The sequence below is a fragment of the Aptenodytes forsteri genome, unplaced genomic scaffold (assembly GCF_000699145.1).
Source record: "Aptenodytes forsteri isolate BGI_AS27 unplaced genomic scaffold, ASM69914v1 Scaffold8, whole genome shotgun sequence".
Taxonomy (NCBI): Eukaryota; Metazoa; Chordata; class Aves; order Sphenisciformes; family Spheniscidae; genus Aptenodytes; species Aptenodytes forsteri.
This window is the reverse complement of record NW_008796218.1, coordinates 6,351,387-6,366,219: the sequence shown is the minus strand read 5'-3', so window position 1 is coordinate 6,366,219 and position 14,833 is coordinate 6,351,387. Positions and strand designations below refer to the sequence as shown.

Sequence of the window (14,833 nt, the reverse complement as noted above, 5' to 3'; positions counted from 1 at the left end):
GCCGAGATTACACTTTGATAAAGGCTTATGCATATTTTTTTTTTTAAATGAAGACACATAATTCTAGGTTTTACATATTTACATATGCCATGATCCATGTGATCCTGTAGCTGACATACAATATTCTTCATCGTGTCCAGGGGCTGGAGAGCATTTCTAAATACTAATGTGCACAAATGTTTGAGCTATCTCTAATGGGAAATGATACTTACATGCAGTATCAAAAGTTCTGATGTAAGGAGCAAAATCTAGAAAATACATCCTACCGAGGAAAGCTCCTTTACGTTTTTTTTTCCCAATTGTTGCAAAACTCTTGCACCTTGCAACACACAGTATTTGCTTCTTTCAATGCTTGATACAGATTCATTGAAAAAAGTGAATCTTTTTATTTTTAGTGGGGTAGTTTTGTTCTGTCACAGCCTTCCTGCTCAGCTGGGCTAGGCTTGTCTCTGCCTGGCTGAGATAAGTGGAATGAGTTGGCTGTTCTCTGCAGTGTGCATGGAGGTGATTTTTTTGACGTCCCAAATGTTTTGCAGTTGTAGGGAGTGAAGCTCCTGCCCAGGCAAAAGCTTGGAAGGAGCTTTCCTGGTCACCACTGAACAGCAGCTCTCTCGGGGAACTACAAAGTGCCTTTCAGAGCATGATGGTGGTGTTATTACTGTTATCTGCAGAGTCTAAATAACATGTCATGGCTCAGCGACCCAGAGTGTGCGGGGCTGAGACCCTGATGACAGGGGTTTCTGGTCTGCCCAGGTGAGAGAGGTAACAGGTAGCAGGAGCCAGGGGCACTGAGCACTGAAGTCCTTGTCCCTGCAGCAGTGAGGACCATGTTTGGCCTCAGCACCAGGGGCAGAGCATGGGGCTCCTTGCCACAGCCCTGGTCACAGAAACATCACCCAAGGTTTCCTCCCTGCTCCTGTGCCCGTGCCAGCTGAGCCGTGGCTGCAGTATCACCTCTGCTGCACCCACAGCCCCTGTGAGGAGGGTCTGCATGGGGGGGGGTGTCTCTCCAGGGATGTGCCAAAGCCACAGCTCCTGATCCCCTCCAAGGACAAAAAGGAGGTGCAGCGTGGCAGAGGTGTGCTGCCCTGGCTGTGGTGGGTCTCTGGCCAGGGATGGGGTGAGAACTGAGCTGGTATGGGCCACCCCACTGCAAAACCACCTTGTCCCCATGCCACAGCGAGGGGTGATGGGACAGTGGGCACATGTGGCCAGGTCTTGCCTTGGCCACAGCCTCCTGCCCCATGGGATCTATGGGGAGTCCTCAAAGCAACAGCACTGGCACGTCCTCAGGCCCATTCCCATGGCCCCAGAGAAGATGCCGTGAATTTCAGAGTTGTTGCAGTGGGTCATGTTGCAGCGAAGCACCACTGCCAGCACCGCCATGCTCACACCACACATGGCCGGGACAGCAGTGAGCATCGCTTCAAGAGGAACCACCGTGTCTCCCCGGTGCCGTGGCTGCCCATGCTCCTGAGTTGTCCTCAGGAGGAGTGGGAGATTGTGCATCTCTGAGACTGGAGAAGCACCAAGAGCCTCCAAAATGTGGGACCCCACCTTGGCATGGCCCCAAACTGAGAGGTCCAGGTCCAGAGGGGTTGAGCTGCGTGGTCAGGAGGCCCAGGGCATCAGGGGTCTTTGCCCAGGGCATTTGCACATCTTTCTTGTGTTAACTGCACACCTCCTAACAAAGCAGCACATTTTCGTGTCTAAAGCTGCATGACAGCTGTGGTGACGTGGGTGGAAGGGCTTTTTGACGTGACTGGCATTATTAATGCAGGGTTTCCCGTGGGGGGTTTTCCAGCAGTCTCAGCAGGAGAAGAGAGGAGGTAACAGCTCCCCAGAGACGGGGACAGGTGGTGAGGACAGACCTTGTCTGTCAGGGTGACAGCTGGCAGCAACCGTTCCGATTCTGGGGAGAAATCCCCTTCCTTTTGGCTGCAGTGAAGGGGGTGCTGCACACAGCGAGGCAGCAGCAGGTCACTGGGGTGGGTGTGCTGGTGTCCCCCAGCTTGTGTGCTGTTACTCAGCTCCCAAAGCGTCTCTCCTGGTGATGCCCTGTATAGGCAGGTTTGATAAATACTTGTTATAATTATCTATGTTAAGCCTCTGATATTTTTCAGTGTATTATTCTGGGTTGGACCGAACTCTTCTAGCTCCTTGCTCCCTTTACGTATTCCACTTTGTTTGCCTAGTATGAGATCAAACTATAGTATAGCATACATTGGTTTTGGCAAATGTAGGGCTAGATATACAGAGCAGAAATGGTTTTATTTTGATGCCTCTCTATTAGCCTCCTCCCCGAAGCCCAGAAAATTGGCATGAGGTGGTCGTTAGCCGGGATTTGGTCTTTCTGACACCATAACTGTGACCCCCTGCCTGGCTTGGGCAGGGCGTGCTGGCCGTTGGCAAAACAGTCCTGCATCAATTTACATGCTGGGAACCAAAGTTACAAAGAGTAACAAACAACAAAAAAAAGCATTTCCCCCTCCCAAAATGCCCTCAGAGCCTCCCCTGGGTGCCCAGGTCCTCAACGCAGCTCTGGGTGCCCCTGTGGCCCCATCCCCTGCTCCTGTAGCTGGTGCAACATTGCAGTTAATTGCAGTGCATTCAGTTTTCCCCGCTTTCCCACTGTGCACTCCCCAGAGTTTGTTGTGTCTTGGTTAAAATGCAAAAAACTTTGATGTTACGTGCACTGTCTTGGTCAGAGACCTGGCCGCTGCCTGGGCACCCAGGGGGTGCAGGAGAGCAGGGGGCATCTCTTGTCCCGCCTCACCCCCTTGCGAGAGGGGCTGACAGCACGCAAGCACAGGCTGCTGGTAGAAGAGGTGAATTTGGATGAAGGATGGGAAGAAGAGAGAGAAATTGGTTATTTGGTGGGACGAGCTCTGTTGGTGTGTTAAAACTCCTTTTTTCTACTGTCTAGGTACAGAAGAGAGGGCAAACCTCCTGAGATGGGTTTGGGGAGGGGAGGAGTTGGCATCTTCCCTGATTTTCATCTCCACTTGCGTGAAACTGTTGTTGACGGGTCTTGTTATCCCCAGATCTAGAAGCCAAAATAGTGGGAAACCTGCCAGAGAGATGGATACTGCAAGCTGCAGCGATGCACTTGCTTATAATTTATAAGCAAGTTCCTGTCTAATTTAGACAGGAACAAAACTGGACAGAATTATTTGTGGTTTTGACAGACAGTGGTAAATAGGTTCAGCAATAGCTGGTGTCTCCACTCACTTCTTTTAGGTTTCTACCGTGACTTTGTTAGGGGATTATAGGTTTTTGCAAAGTTTCAGGGATGGAAAGGGAGATATCTTATTAAAAAAATTTTGGTTTGTATTTATATTGTACTGAACAATACTAGGAAATAACATTTTTTTGCACTTACACAATGGTATGTAACATTTTATTTTTTTTATAAAACTTTCAACAGTTTTGTGTGATGCATAGAAAAACAGTACCAGATAATCTGGGTTACTTCAAACACCGGTCCTGGCTGTGTGGCCGGCCCGCGTTGGAGGGAGAACACGGCTGCCTTCCCCATTGCTGTCACAAGGAGGTTGTCCTCCTCTCCTTCCCTCCCAGACATGGTCTGCTTGCAGTTTTCCAGCAAATTGTGCGTTTGCAAATGTCCCCTGGCACGTTATCTGTTTACCAAGTATGTATCCATCACTTGAGTCATCTCCGTGACTAACATCCCTCACGCTGTTGCATACGAGAGTCAAGGGAAATACAAGTTAAAGCAAACTAATTAATAGCCTGAGACAGGATGGTGCTGCAGGGAACCTTTTCAGCCCCCTCTTGCTAGACTATTTCTGTACTGGAGCACAACGTAAGCAACATTTGTCCCCCCGAAGGCAGGATTCACTGCGGCTTTCAGAAGAGCAAGCGTCAACAAAAGACAGTCCCGTTTGTGGTGGTAACTCATGTTCACTGAGTGCTGGATTTTTTCTTTTCGGTGATGGATCCCATATAGGATTCATAAAACCAGGGCCTGAGAAAACCCACATATGTAACTGGTTAACAATCCACAGGAGAACTTGTAGTAAAAAAAATTTAGGTTTAAATCAAGGGTAGATGGCAGTTAAAATAGCAACGATGAGTGTGCTGGTGACTTGTTCTTCTCCAGCCTGTTCTTTCAAAGGTATTTGGCAACGTGATTGAGGCCAGGCAGATCAGAAGAGCACCCAGACGGTCCTGGATGATGCCATTCAGAAATTTCTCTCGGTCCTAGCTGAGCAGGGCTGGGCGCGAGGAGGTGACCCCTGTGCGACAGGCTGTCTTCTGGCCAGCTGGGAACTTGACCCATCTACTTCTCCAGTCCCCTATCCCCTCATTTGTTTTTTTTGATGATGTGAAGAATTAGTCCTCCAGATGTGTGCCTGAGTTGCAGGCAAACATAAAGGGTAAGAAGGACGTGCCATCCACTGTCAGCAAGCCAGGGTTTGCATTTTCCTCAGATGAGGAGCCTTGGAGGTAATCACAGTGCTGACTGTGCACCTACGGCTTCTGCCTCATGTAAGGGAGCCCTCACCTCCAAACTGATTTGCTTGTCCCTCAGCACAGGGTCCATTACTAGTGGAGCCAGTCTGCCTGCCTTTAATCTAGTTAAGTAATACTGGTTTCTGCTGTTCAGTCTCACTGGGAAGGTGGTGGTCACCAGAACAGTGCTGGAGCTTTGTTACTTCTTGTGCGTGAAGGAGACAGCACAATGTCGGATCTGATTTCTCCCCATCGTTGGGAGCGCAGCTACGTTATCACCTTTACACAGGGCATGCTCTCTAGCATGCTGGTCAGACATAGCACCTGCAACCAAAAATGGTAATGAAATTTTATTTCCTTTCAAGTCGCAGGTTGTATGAAGAAGTAAGAACAGTGAAAAGTGGGGGAAAAAAGGAGATTGTGTCCCAGTGACCACTGGTGTTAGCTGCATCTACCCAATTTCATCAGTCGGGTCTAGTTTAACCGCCCGTGTTATGCCTACAGCAGGATCTGAAGCACTAATGTGGTTGCAGTTATTTTAGGATGATGCCAAGTTGCATTAGCCTTTTGTAAGTGCTGTTATTTAACATGCCACACAGATTATTTTAAAGACAAGGCGCTGTGGACAAAGGTGCGTGCTGGCCAACTCTGAAAACCTCGGGCCGTGGTTCCCTGAGTTATCCTGATCCCATTGAAATTCCCTCGGGATGAGGAGGTTTGCTGGTTTAGATGTCTCTGCAGACACACAGGCATATTTAATATGAATGCAAAAATTCAGGAATAAACGAGTAAGAAGGTCTCACTGCAGACAAATTAAAATCAGAAGGAAAGGGCAGTAATGCGGAGGGAGATTAGCCAGGCAGAGAAATGAGCAGATAATCAAGCAGAGTCATTTCACCTCCAGCAGAGTATGTGCATCCATCCGTGACGAACATTAAACATAAAAAGGCTTTTGGGAAAGCAGTTGGAGGAGATTTTGAGAGGCAACATGCTTCTCACAGAGCAAATGGAAATGACAGAGAAAGCGAGAAGCCGCCATACGAAGCGTTGGGGGTTCCCAGGAGAATACCTACCTACCTACCTCAGATGTTCTTCTCTCTTCCCCTCCTCTCCTTTCCCCCTTGTGGCATGGCACCCAGGATTGGTCCCATTTACTCACCCTTAGCAGCTAAATACAAATGCGGAGGGAAGAGAGACACAGGGCAATTTTAGATCAAATTCTGAGCTAAAGGCCAGACCAGGTCTGACAATAGACACCATCTGTAGCTCCTTCTTGCAGTTGTGCCTTGTTCACTTGCACCTGTAAAAGCCAATGCACAGACACCCAAATCAGCTTCTTAAATTCTGGGTCAATTAATGCAAAGAGCATTGCCACAGGTGGAGGCTGGACACAGGTTATGCCAGCCATGCCAGTGCTCAATGAAAGCATCTGTGTTCATTCAGTAAGTCCATACACCTTTTTCATACTTAGGTGGTGTGTGTAATTGGAAAGGTAATTTGTTACCTCTTAACTTTTCACATCACTGCGGAATTCCCGATATCCTTATCAACAGATGAAGGCAATTGCAGCTGAAACACTAGCTTGGAAAAGCCTGACTTGTTTTGATTCCTATATGAAATCAAACCTTGAACTTGAGTTTGGAAAAAGAAAGGCATCCCTCCAAATTCTGGTTAATATTTTGAAAGGATTATTCCCTTGCCAATACAAAGTAGTTCTCTTTAGTCAAAGCCAGGTAAGCCAGAGCTGGCAGGAGAGCAAACAGATGTAGGCTAGGAAGAGTACGTGTAGTTTGGGAATCAGGGAGAGTGAGACTTTAGGGCATCCCTCCCACAAGAGCAGCGCTGGCCTGCAGGCACCACAAGCAGGCTGGTGATGCAGGTCACTTTGTGGCTTTCCTCTGACTTCACCCTGCTCTTCTGTGTGTGTTTTTTCTTAAAGCAACCACATAATATCCTGCAGAAGCGCCTGATGGAGACAAATTTATCAAAATTACGAAGCAGCCGAGGCAGCTGGACTCTGAAAAGTGATATCTCAGCGCAGACCAACAAGCTGAATCAAACCAAACTGGGAAGCTCAGGGAAAACGGAGGACGAGGAGCTCATAGTGGTGAGCTGCCAGGTAATAGTCCCTCCCCAGCCTTCTGGTCTTTTTTCCCCCAAAATTTTATTTCTGACAGCCTCAAGCTGTGCTCTTGTTCTCCATGTTTCCTGATTAGGGTTGCACTCCACCGGGGCTGTCACAGCCGTGGGGATGCTCTCCCTCTGCAGCTCAGGACTGCTGTGGCACGGACACCCACCTGGGTATCACAGAGAAAACTGGTCTGATGGATGTCTTCCCTTGGACATCAGGGCGGAGGGAATAGCCAGGCTGGGGCAGCATGCTGAAACGCTGAGGAGTAATTATCCGTGGCAAATCCCTGTGCTCACAGCCTATTTGTTTTCCTCAAATGCCATCCCTCTTTTCTTTCCCCAAGAGTAATTTTACATTTCTCCTCCTTACCCCCACGCTCTTTTGTATTTCCTCCTCTCCACAATATCCCCTCCTGCCTGCGGCTGCCCCTTCTGCTCTCTGCAGGGGCAAATGCTGCCAGGAAGTGTTCAGGACCCAACACCGTATTGTTTAGTAGCACCACCTTATTCAAAAAGCAGCTCAAGAGCCAACTCTTGGGTGGCTGGGGTGGTCAAGGTGATACCCTGCGGGCACTGTGCGTGCGGTGGAGCAGGGACGGGCTGGTGCAAGGAGATGTTGGCGTTTCGGCAGGGACCGGTGTGTGCGGAGCGGAGACCCCGGACACCCTGCGCTCATCCCGCATCCCATGCATCGTCTCCCATCTCTGCTTGCTCTTGCAGTGTGCGGGGAAGGAGCTGAAGGCCGTGGTGGACACCGGCTCACAGCACAACCTCATGTCATCTGCCTGCCTGGACAGGCTAGGGTAAATATCCAGCTGGATTTCTGTTTTGTGGGAACTTGTGGCACCTGGCAGCACAGGCAGCGCTCCGGGGGCTGGGGCTTCACTCACACCAGCAATGGCCATTCTGGAAGGGAGTGCTTTGGGCTGTGCCCAGGAAAACCCCTGAGCCTCCTCTTGCAACCAAATCCTGGCTTATTCTTAAATGTCCTTGCAGGGAGCTGAAATAGAAAGCCACTTGTACCAACCTATTCACCCCTGAGTAGATCCCTTTGGAGGGCTGGATGCATTTGTATTTTTTCAGTGCCTGCCTGTTTGTCGTTCAGTGCCTTGTGAAATAGCCGAAACCCCTCCTGGCCTTCCGTGTCCCTGGGGCAGGCGTGGGGCTGGGTCAGCCCAGCCCAGCCCTGCAGGTCCCCGCTGCTAGGCAGGGACCTGGCTGCTGGGCGTGCTCCTGCTGGTGGCTGCAGCACTGCTGGCCCCAGCACTGGGTGTAAAGCAGCTGTGCAGTTGTGTACATGCATTGTGCTCAAAATTTGGTGTCTGATGCTACTCCCAATAACAAATTTCTCCCGGTTGAAGGGAAAGGAAATGTATTTACATAGTGTTAGAGAGCTGACTGCCAGCCATCTGCAGCAAAACTCCAGCTGTTCTCCGAGGAGCAGGAGCAGGCATCAGCTCACACGGTATCGAGGAGATTTGGGCACTTTATTCCCATGGAGTCATTGCTTTTTATCGCTGACTTGCAGTGATTATGCAAAAACCAACTGCAGTTGCTCCCTGAACACTACTGCATGGCCCTGAATGAATGGTGCCTGTTTTCTGTCCAGACAGTAATTACTTTGCACAACAGTGTTTAGTGGCTGGAAGGTGGCTGTGCTTACTACAAACTTGTCACAAACTGTGGAGCTGCTCAGCCTAACTTACAGATGATAACAGTGCATTTGGAGGGGTCTCATCTTGCAAGATGCCGTATTGGCTGCTCAATACATCTGAGTTGCACAGCAATGCTCTGTGATAGTTTGTCTGCTCTCTGTTACTCATGCGTCTCCCATGTAGTTTTTGCAGCACCAATCTGCTTCAGCAGTCCTGCCTGTCAAAGAGCACTTAAGAAATAGGTTAGAGCCAGTTTCTGCTCTCAGGTTATGGGGCTTCCCTCCTGATTTGAGTGAGACCACTTTTGTAGCCATCAGCCGGACAGCTGCAGTTAAAAGGCCCATGTCCCTCCCCAGTGTTACTCATCAGCGATGAGCGAGCTTTGGTTCCTGCTAGGTGGGACCCATGGACGCTGAGGTGTGCAGGAGCCACATTGCGTGTGCAGGCAGACAGTGCAGCCAGGGCGACACCCCGTCCTGCATGTGCTGCCAGCCGAGGCATGAGCAGGCAGGGCTGCCTTGCAGGCAGCTTCCTGCAGCTCCTTTGCTCTTTGTGTTTGCAGGAACAAAAGCTAAAGCCAGATTAACCAAATGGGTTAAAACCAGGGCTCTGATGCCTGGCTTGCTCTGCCGTCACTGTGGTAGGTCCCATGCGACAACAGGCACAGCTCCAGGACGTTTTACTTCAAAGCAGTCCAGCGCGTGTGGCAATGATAAAACACAAATTTTGTTTAAACCTAGCCCTGGAAAACAGCAGGGAAGAGGCGTGCTAGGTGATTTTGCTCTTGTTTCTGCCAGGGCAGGAGGGGCCCCGCAGTGTCCTTTGCTGGGTGCTGCTGCCTGCAGTTGAGGCTCAGCGGCTCTGGGGATGGGCCCTACTGCTGTGGTCTCTGGGGGCTCAGTGCCTAAAAGCAGCGTGTGTGTGCCCAAGGCACAGGCTCTATTTTTCCCTTCTTTTTAAAAAATCTTTTTGCATCTTGTCATGGTGCCATTTGAGCTCTTCCCCTCGCCTCTGAGGAAAGCAGTGGGGTTAGCTCGCAGGTTGCTGCAGCATAAAAAATCCCCTGCGGAGGTGTGCAGCTGTTACATGAGCCGCTCTGGTCACTGCACACTGCTGGGGACTTTCCACTTTCAAACCCAACTCCAAGATGTGTCACTGCATCATGCATCAGTGGTTCTCCTCACCTCGCTTCAGTTTCCTGGCCAGCTTTCAGTCATGCATTGCCCACGTGCTATCCATCGTCCTTGGGTCAGTCTCAGTTGTAAAGCTAGCTCAAGGCCAAGGAGCTCATAAACTTCTTGATATGTTCCCACTGCTTTTTAAGGAAAGCGGCAGAGGGGATCCAGCTCCTTCTCTCTGCTACCTCTCCTGGTCCTTGTACCTGTGCTAAATGGTGTGGGCAATCTCCACCTCAGACCCGGGGCCTCTGTCTCTGAGGGGGGATGGTTCCCCCCAGGACAGCTGGACAGACACAAACACACATGTACTGCTGCAATGCAGCTCAGCAGAAAGGTACCTCAAACAGTCAAAAAGCAATACAGCTTTTATCCGAGGGAGAGATCACCGCCTTGAACTGCCTTTCCATTAGATTCTCGTTCAGTTTAAAAGAGAAACTGAAGCTAAATAATTAATCAGTGTTGTTGGACTAGTTCATGGGGTGTGGATAGAAGAAACAACTGTACCTGAGATATCCCTGACACCCTTTTTTCCTTTTCTCAGGCTGAATGTGATTGATCTGTCCCCATTTCCTCTGACTAAACCCAGCAGCAGCACGTGCTAACGAGCGTGGATTGTGTGTGCTGCCCCAGCTGTGAGGCATGGGGACACGGTGTCGGTGGCTCCACAGGTGGGAGCTGGGGTGGAGTATCCCTTCCTTACACCCGCACTGCATTAGAAGCAATTTTAGATCAGCAGCTTCCCCAAGTCTTGAGGAAATGTAGGAAAAAAGATTTCTCAGGTGAAAAGCAAAACCCAGTAAGGAGCTCTGCTTGGGGCAAGGGCTGACGCAGTCCCAGGGCTGCGTCGTGGGTCGTGCTATGGTCTGATGTGGGTGTAGGCTGCTGGCTGTATGCAGAGCATCACAGAAAACCTGCCAAGAAAGCAGCCTTCCAATAACGGCGTGGTAATACGAGCAAGCTAAGAGCACTTCAGTTGTAAGTACCCTCCAAATGCCGTTTGCTCCTTGCCGGAGCAGCCGAACCGTGGCCGTTTCATGTCAGAAGTGTTTTCAATACACAGGTTAAAGGAGTATCTCAAAGCACTCCCTGGCGAAGATGAGATGGTTTCATTGCCGTACAAAGTGAGGGCAATCGGCCGGATCGAGTGCCTTGCCCTCACAGTGGGAGCGGTCCCCGTGGAGTGCGCTGCCCTCATCGTGGGTGAGTGTGTGTGCGCTCCTCTGGTCCTCTGCGTATGGGCTGGAGCTCTATTCCCTCTTAACCCAGGGGGAAAAATGAAGCTTCAGAAACACGTTAAAATTAAAATAAATACTGCTTTTCTGCGGCAAATGTCCCTGTTTGGTGCTTCAGAGGGAGGGAGGGAGGGAGGGGGGATGCATTCAGCAGGGCTGTGCTGGCGGCACCAGGCTCGCGCTCTGCTGTGCTGATGGAGCGACCACCGTGTCTCCCTGCAGGCACATCCGCCTGCCCTTGTTTGATCACGCACCTCTCTGGAGTAACTCAGTCCCTTTATAAACAGGGTTTTATTTAGCAGAGCAGCCATGAAGGAAGGGTGGAGTCACTGACAAAAAGCATGGGAGAACTTTTTGAATGTATAAATCTGAATGTTCCTATTTTTCAGAAGACAATGAGAAACCCTTCTCCTTTGGGTTGCAGACACTTAAATCTCTCAAGGTAGGGGTTTTCCAGCAGGGCTTTTACCCATGCTGGGGGAGCTGGGACCACTGTGAATTGCAGCTTTCTCTCTTACCTAAAGGCATTTATTCTCTACAGTGTGTCATAAACATGGAGAAGCACCATCTTGTTCTGGGGAAGACGGACAGGGAAGAAATCCCATTTGTGGGCAGTGGCAGCGCTGCGGCAGGAGAGCAGTAAGTTGGTTGGGGAGCTGAGCTGCGTGTGTACTGCTGAGCCTGATGACAGTGCCTTCCGGCACGGCCACGCAGGAGCTCCCAGACCCTCTCTGCAGGCGAGCGAGAGCTCACCGGCACTGGCAGAAATTGTTTTCATCATCTCATTGAGTTTTGAAACAGAATCCCTGGCTTTTTCAGCAGCCTTTTTCAGCTTTTGCTGCTTTTTTCCCAGTAAGCATTGTACAACAAAGGGGGTGTCTGAAAACGCACAGGGAAACACCTTAGCAAATGTACTTTTGGAGGTCACTAGGAAGACTCCTTGAGCACTGCTTTGAGAGTATTCCCAAACAAACCTTTTTCTGGAAAATATTTATGAAGCAAGGCAAATAAAACCACATGAATGTTTTGCAAAGTGCAGGAGAGAGGGATCCTGCCTGGAGATAACGGTGTTGCCACTTCTCCCCGCATTGCCCCGGCTGCCCTTCTGCCAGCTGCTCCTGATGTCCTGGACTTTTTCAGCTTTATCTCCCTATAGAACGAGAAATCTGTACTGCCCGCTCTGGTACCTCCTAAACGTGTGTAACTTGTGATGGCTGGCTCTGCAGTCAGGCAGGCAGCAGGCAGGGCAATCCCCCTGCTTCCAGGCGCTGCGTGGGGCTCCTCCTCGCTGAGCACTGTGAAAAAGAGACCTATCACTGGCTCCTGCCTCTGACTTACGAAACCGGCAGGCGCCCGGTGCCTGAGAGGGCGATTTGCACTTATGTGCCTCTCTGGCTTCGCAGGCAGTGCTTGTGGTTGCTCAGCGATGAGTGCTGCAGACACAGCCATCTAAAAAACGTTTGCTCACTGCATAAGAAAGCATCTTTGGCAAATGATGTAGGGCAGCACCTTCTTTAGCTGCCTGTCATGACCAGCCATAGTCATTTTGGACGTCCTGCAGCCCCCGTGCAGCTCTAGCCTGCTGTGCGGGGCACTGCCGAGCTCGAGGAGCCTGGGTGGGAGTGGAAAAGGAGTAGACCTTCCTCAGCTAATTGTATTTATGCTCGTTGTGGAGTACATGAGGGATGTATGCACTAGTGCAGGGAGTCAGGACAAGAACGCCTTTGTACCCACTGCATGCCCAGGACAGCCACTGGCCACGGGTGCTGCCAGCGCACAAGCCTGGGGAGCACCTGGTACAGCACCACAGGGAGACTGTGTTGCAGCGCAAAACCACAGAATGTTTTCCCTTTCTCCTTTGAAATAGGGATGTGAGAGGCATAGTGTAGTTCTGTCACCACTGCAGTGATGAATTATTTCTTGGTACTGTATTCAAGGCCAAATTTTGCTGCTGCTTTTTTTTTTTTTTAAATACAGTGTAATACTGCTTAAAACTGCCCAGAATCTAGCTGCTCAGCGATGAGTGCTGCAGACACAGCCATCTAAAAAACGTTTGCTCACTGCATAAGAAAGCATCTTTGGCAAATGATGTAGGGCAGCACCTTCTTTAGCTGCCTGTCATGACCAGCCATAGTCATTTTGGACGTCCTGCAGCCCCCGTGCAGCTCTAGCCTGCTGTGCGGGGCACTGCCGAGCTCGAGGAGCCTGGGTGGGAGTGGAAAAGGAGTAGACCTTCCTCAGCTAATTGTATTTATGCTCGTTGTGGAGTACATGAGGGATGTATGCACTAGTGCAGGGAGTCAGGACAAGAACGCCTTTGTACCCACTGCATGCCCAGGACAGCCACTGGCCACGGGTGCTGCCAGCGCACAAGCCTGGGGAGCACCTGGTACAGCACCACAGGGAGACTGTGTTGCAGCGCAAAACCACAGAATGTTTTCCCTTTCTCCTTTGAAATAGGGATGTGAGAGGCATAGTGTAGTTCTGTCACCACTGCAGTGATGAATTATTTCTTGGTACTGTATTCAAGGCCAAATTTTGCTGCTGCTTTTTTTTTTTTTTCCCCATGAAGAAAGCCTATTTTATTGAATGTCTTTTCCTTCCTGTTTCAGCAGTTCGGAGGCATAAAAAGAAATTGAAACACCGTTCCCACACAAGAGCTTGACATCAAAGAAATCCTGTGCAGCTGTTCCAGATGAAATAGCAGCACGCTGCTTTGAAAACATTTATACTAGGCTACAGCTTGAGTAGAGCTAAATGAAATCCTGTTCAGTAGCCAGCAATTTAGAGATATTGTCATGTTTATCTATGAGTTTTGAGAAACAAATGTGTGCTTATTTTTTGGACTTTTCTATATAGTGTCCTCTTTATTACAAACAGTTGGGAAAACCTTATTAATTTCTTCTGATGAGAAAAATACTTTTTATAGTGGCCTCGTATGAGTAATTGTATTTAGCTGTGATTAGAGGCTATCAGAATGAAATTTTTATTAATGATTTTTCCAGGGGCTAAGCATTTATATTCACTTAATTGATATTGCCACATTCAAATGGCCATTATGAGGAAGTTACTCAGAGTAAAATCACAATGCTAATACCACCTAGGAATTATAGGTCATCCTGTTATCATAGTATTGTTGCCATGTAATTAGGGATGCAACTGCTGGCTCGATGAGAAAGAGCAGTTACGGAATTATTAATGGGTTATAGGCTTCTCTGCAGTGGCGTGGCAGAAGCATAGAAACAGGGTTTGGGAGGGCTCCCAGGGTGATCTCCCACAGCCCCCAGCTCACTGTGGAGTTGGTGCTGGCACGGGGCAGCCCATCATGGCGCTGCCTTGCTGGGGCTCGAAACACCCCGAGGAGGGATCCTCTGGGCAGGTCTCGGCTGCCTTCCTAGCAGGAGTAGTCAGGAAAATTAATCATTGTATTGAGCCAAAAAGCAACAAAAAAGCACAAAAGTATGTTGTCTGGAAAGCAGCAGATACAGAGCCTCATTGATATATCAGGAACCAAATGGCCCCAATGCGCCCTCGGTTCTCCCCTGCTGTCAGGACTGGTGCCTCCGCCTGCCCGCCCAGCACCCAGCCTGAAGCACCAGCAGCACCCAGGCTATGTGCTGGTGCGGGTTATCGACTCCACTTGGACTTCAGTGTTGCTGCCAGAAATGCCATATTTTTTATATCTATTTACAAATTGCCTGGGATCTTAAGTACAACACTAACCTTGATCACCCTCAGGGCAGGTGGGAGTTTTTGCCAGGACAAACATTTCATTTGGTGTTACTGTCCTGTAGCAGCAGGGTTGCTACTTCACATGCTGCTTGCTTGCAGACCAGGACAAGCGTATGGTATTGCTTGGGGGAGCCTCGCCTTGCACAAAAGCAGCTTTCTAAATTTTTAAAAGTTCATGGGAATTAATTACTGTCATCTGCTGAAGAGGCATCTTTAAAATTCAGAATAATATCCTTGTGATGTTGTGTATCTGCCAATGGCCAGTCCTGCTGCAGCCGGATCCACAAGGGCCAGCTGCGTGCCGCAGGAGTGGAAGCGCTGCTCCGGCAGCTCTTACTTAGCAAAAACACCCTTTGGCCCCAGGCAGGCGCAGGCTGCAGCGCGGCTCAGCTGGGCTGAGGGGTCTACTACGGGATCCAAGCAGCTGCAT

At 49.8% G+C, this 14,833-nt stretch overlaps 1 protein-coding gene across 1 annotated transcript in view; it reads left to right on the top strand.

Moving 5' to 3' along the window:
* NRIP3 (nuclear receptor interacting protein 3) overlaps window positions 1–11,314 on the top strand; it is an 11,962-nt gene extending 648 nt beyond the window's left edge. Inside the window, exons 2-6 of the mRNA XM_009288899.1 lie at window positions 6,416–6,595; window positions 7,327–7,409; window positions 10,500–10,639; window positions 11,061–11,113; window positions 11,213–11,314. Coding sequence (XP_009287174.1) covers window positions 6,416–6,595; window positions 7,327–7,409; window positions 10,500–10,639; window positions 11,061–11,113; window positions 11,213–11,314 — 558 coding nt within the window. The remainder of the gene's footprint in view (window positions 1–6,415; window positions 6,596–7,326; window positions 7,410–10,499; window positions 10,640–11,060; window positions 11,114–11,212) is intronic.
* The last annotated feature ends 3,519 nt before the right edge of the window (window positions 11,315–14,833 follow it).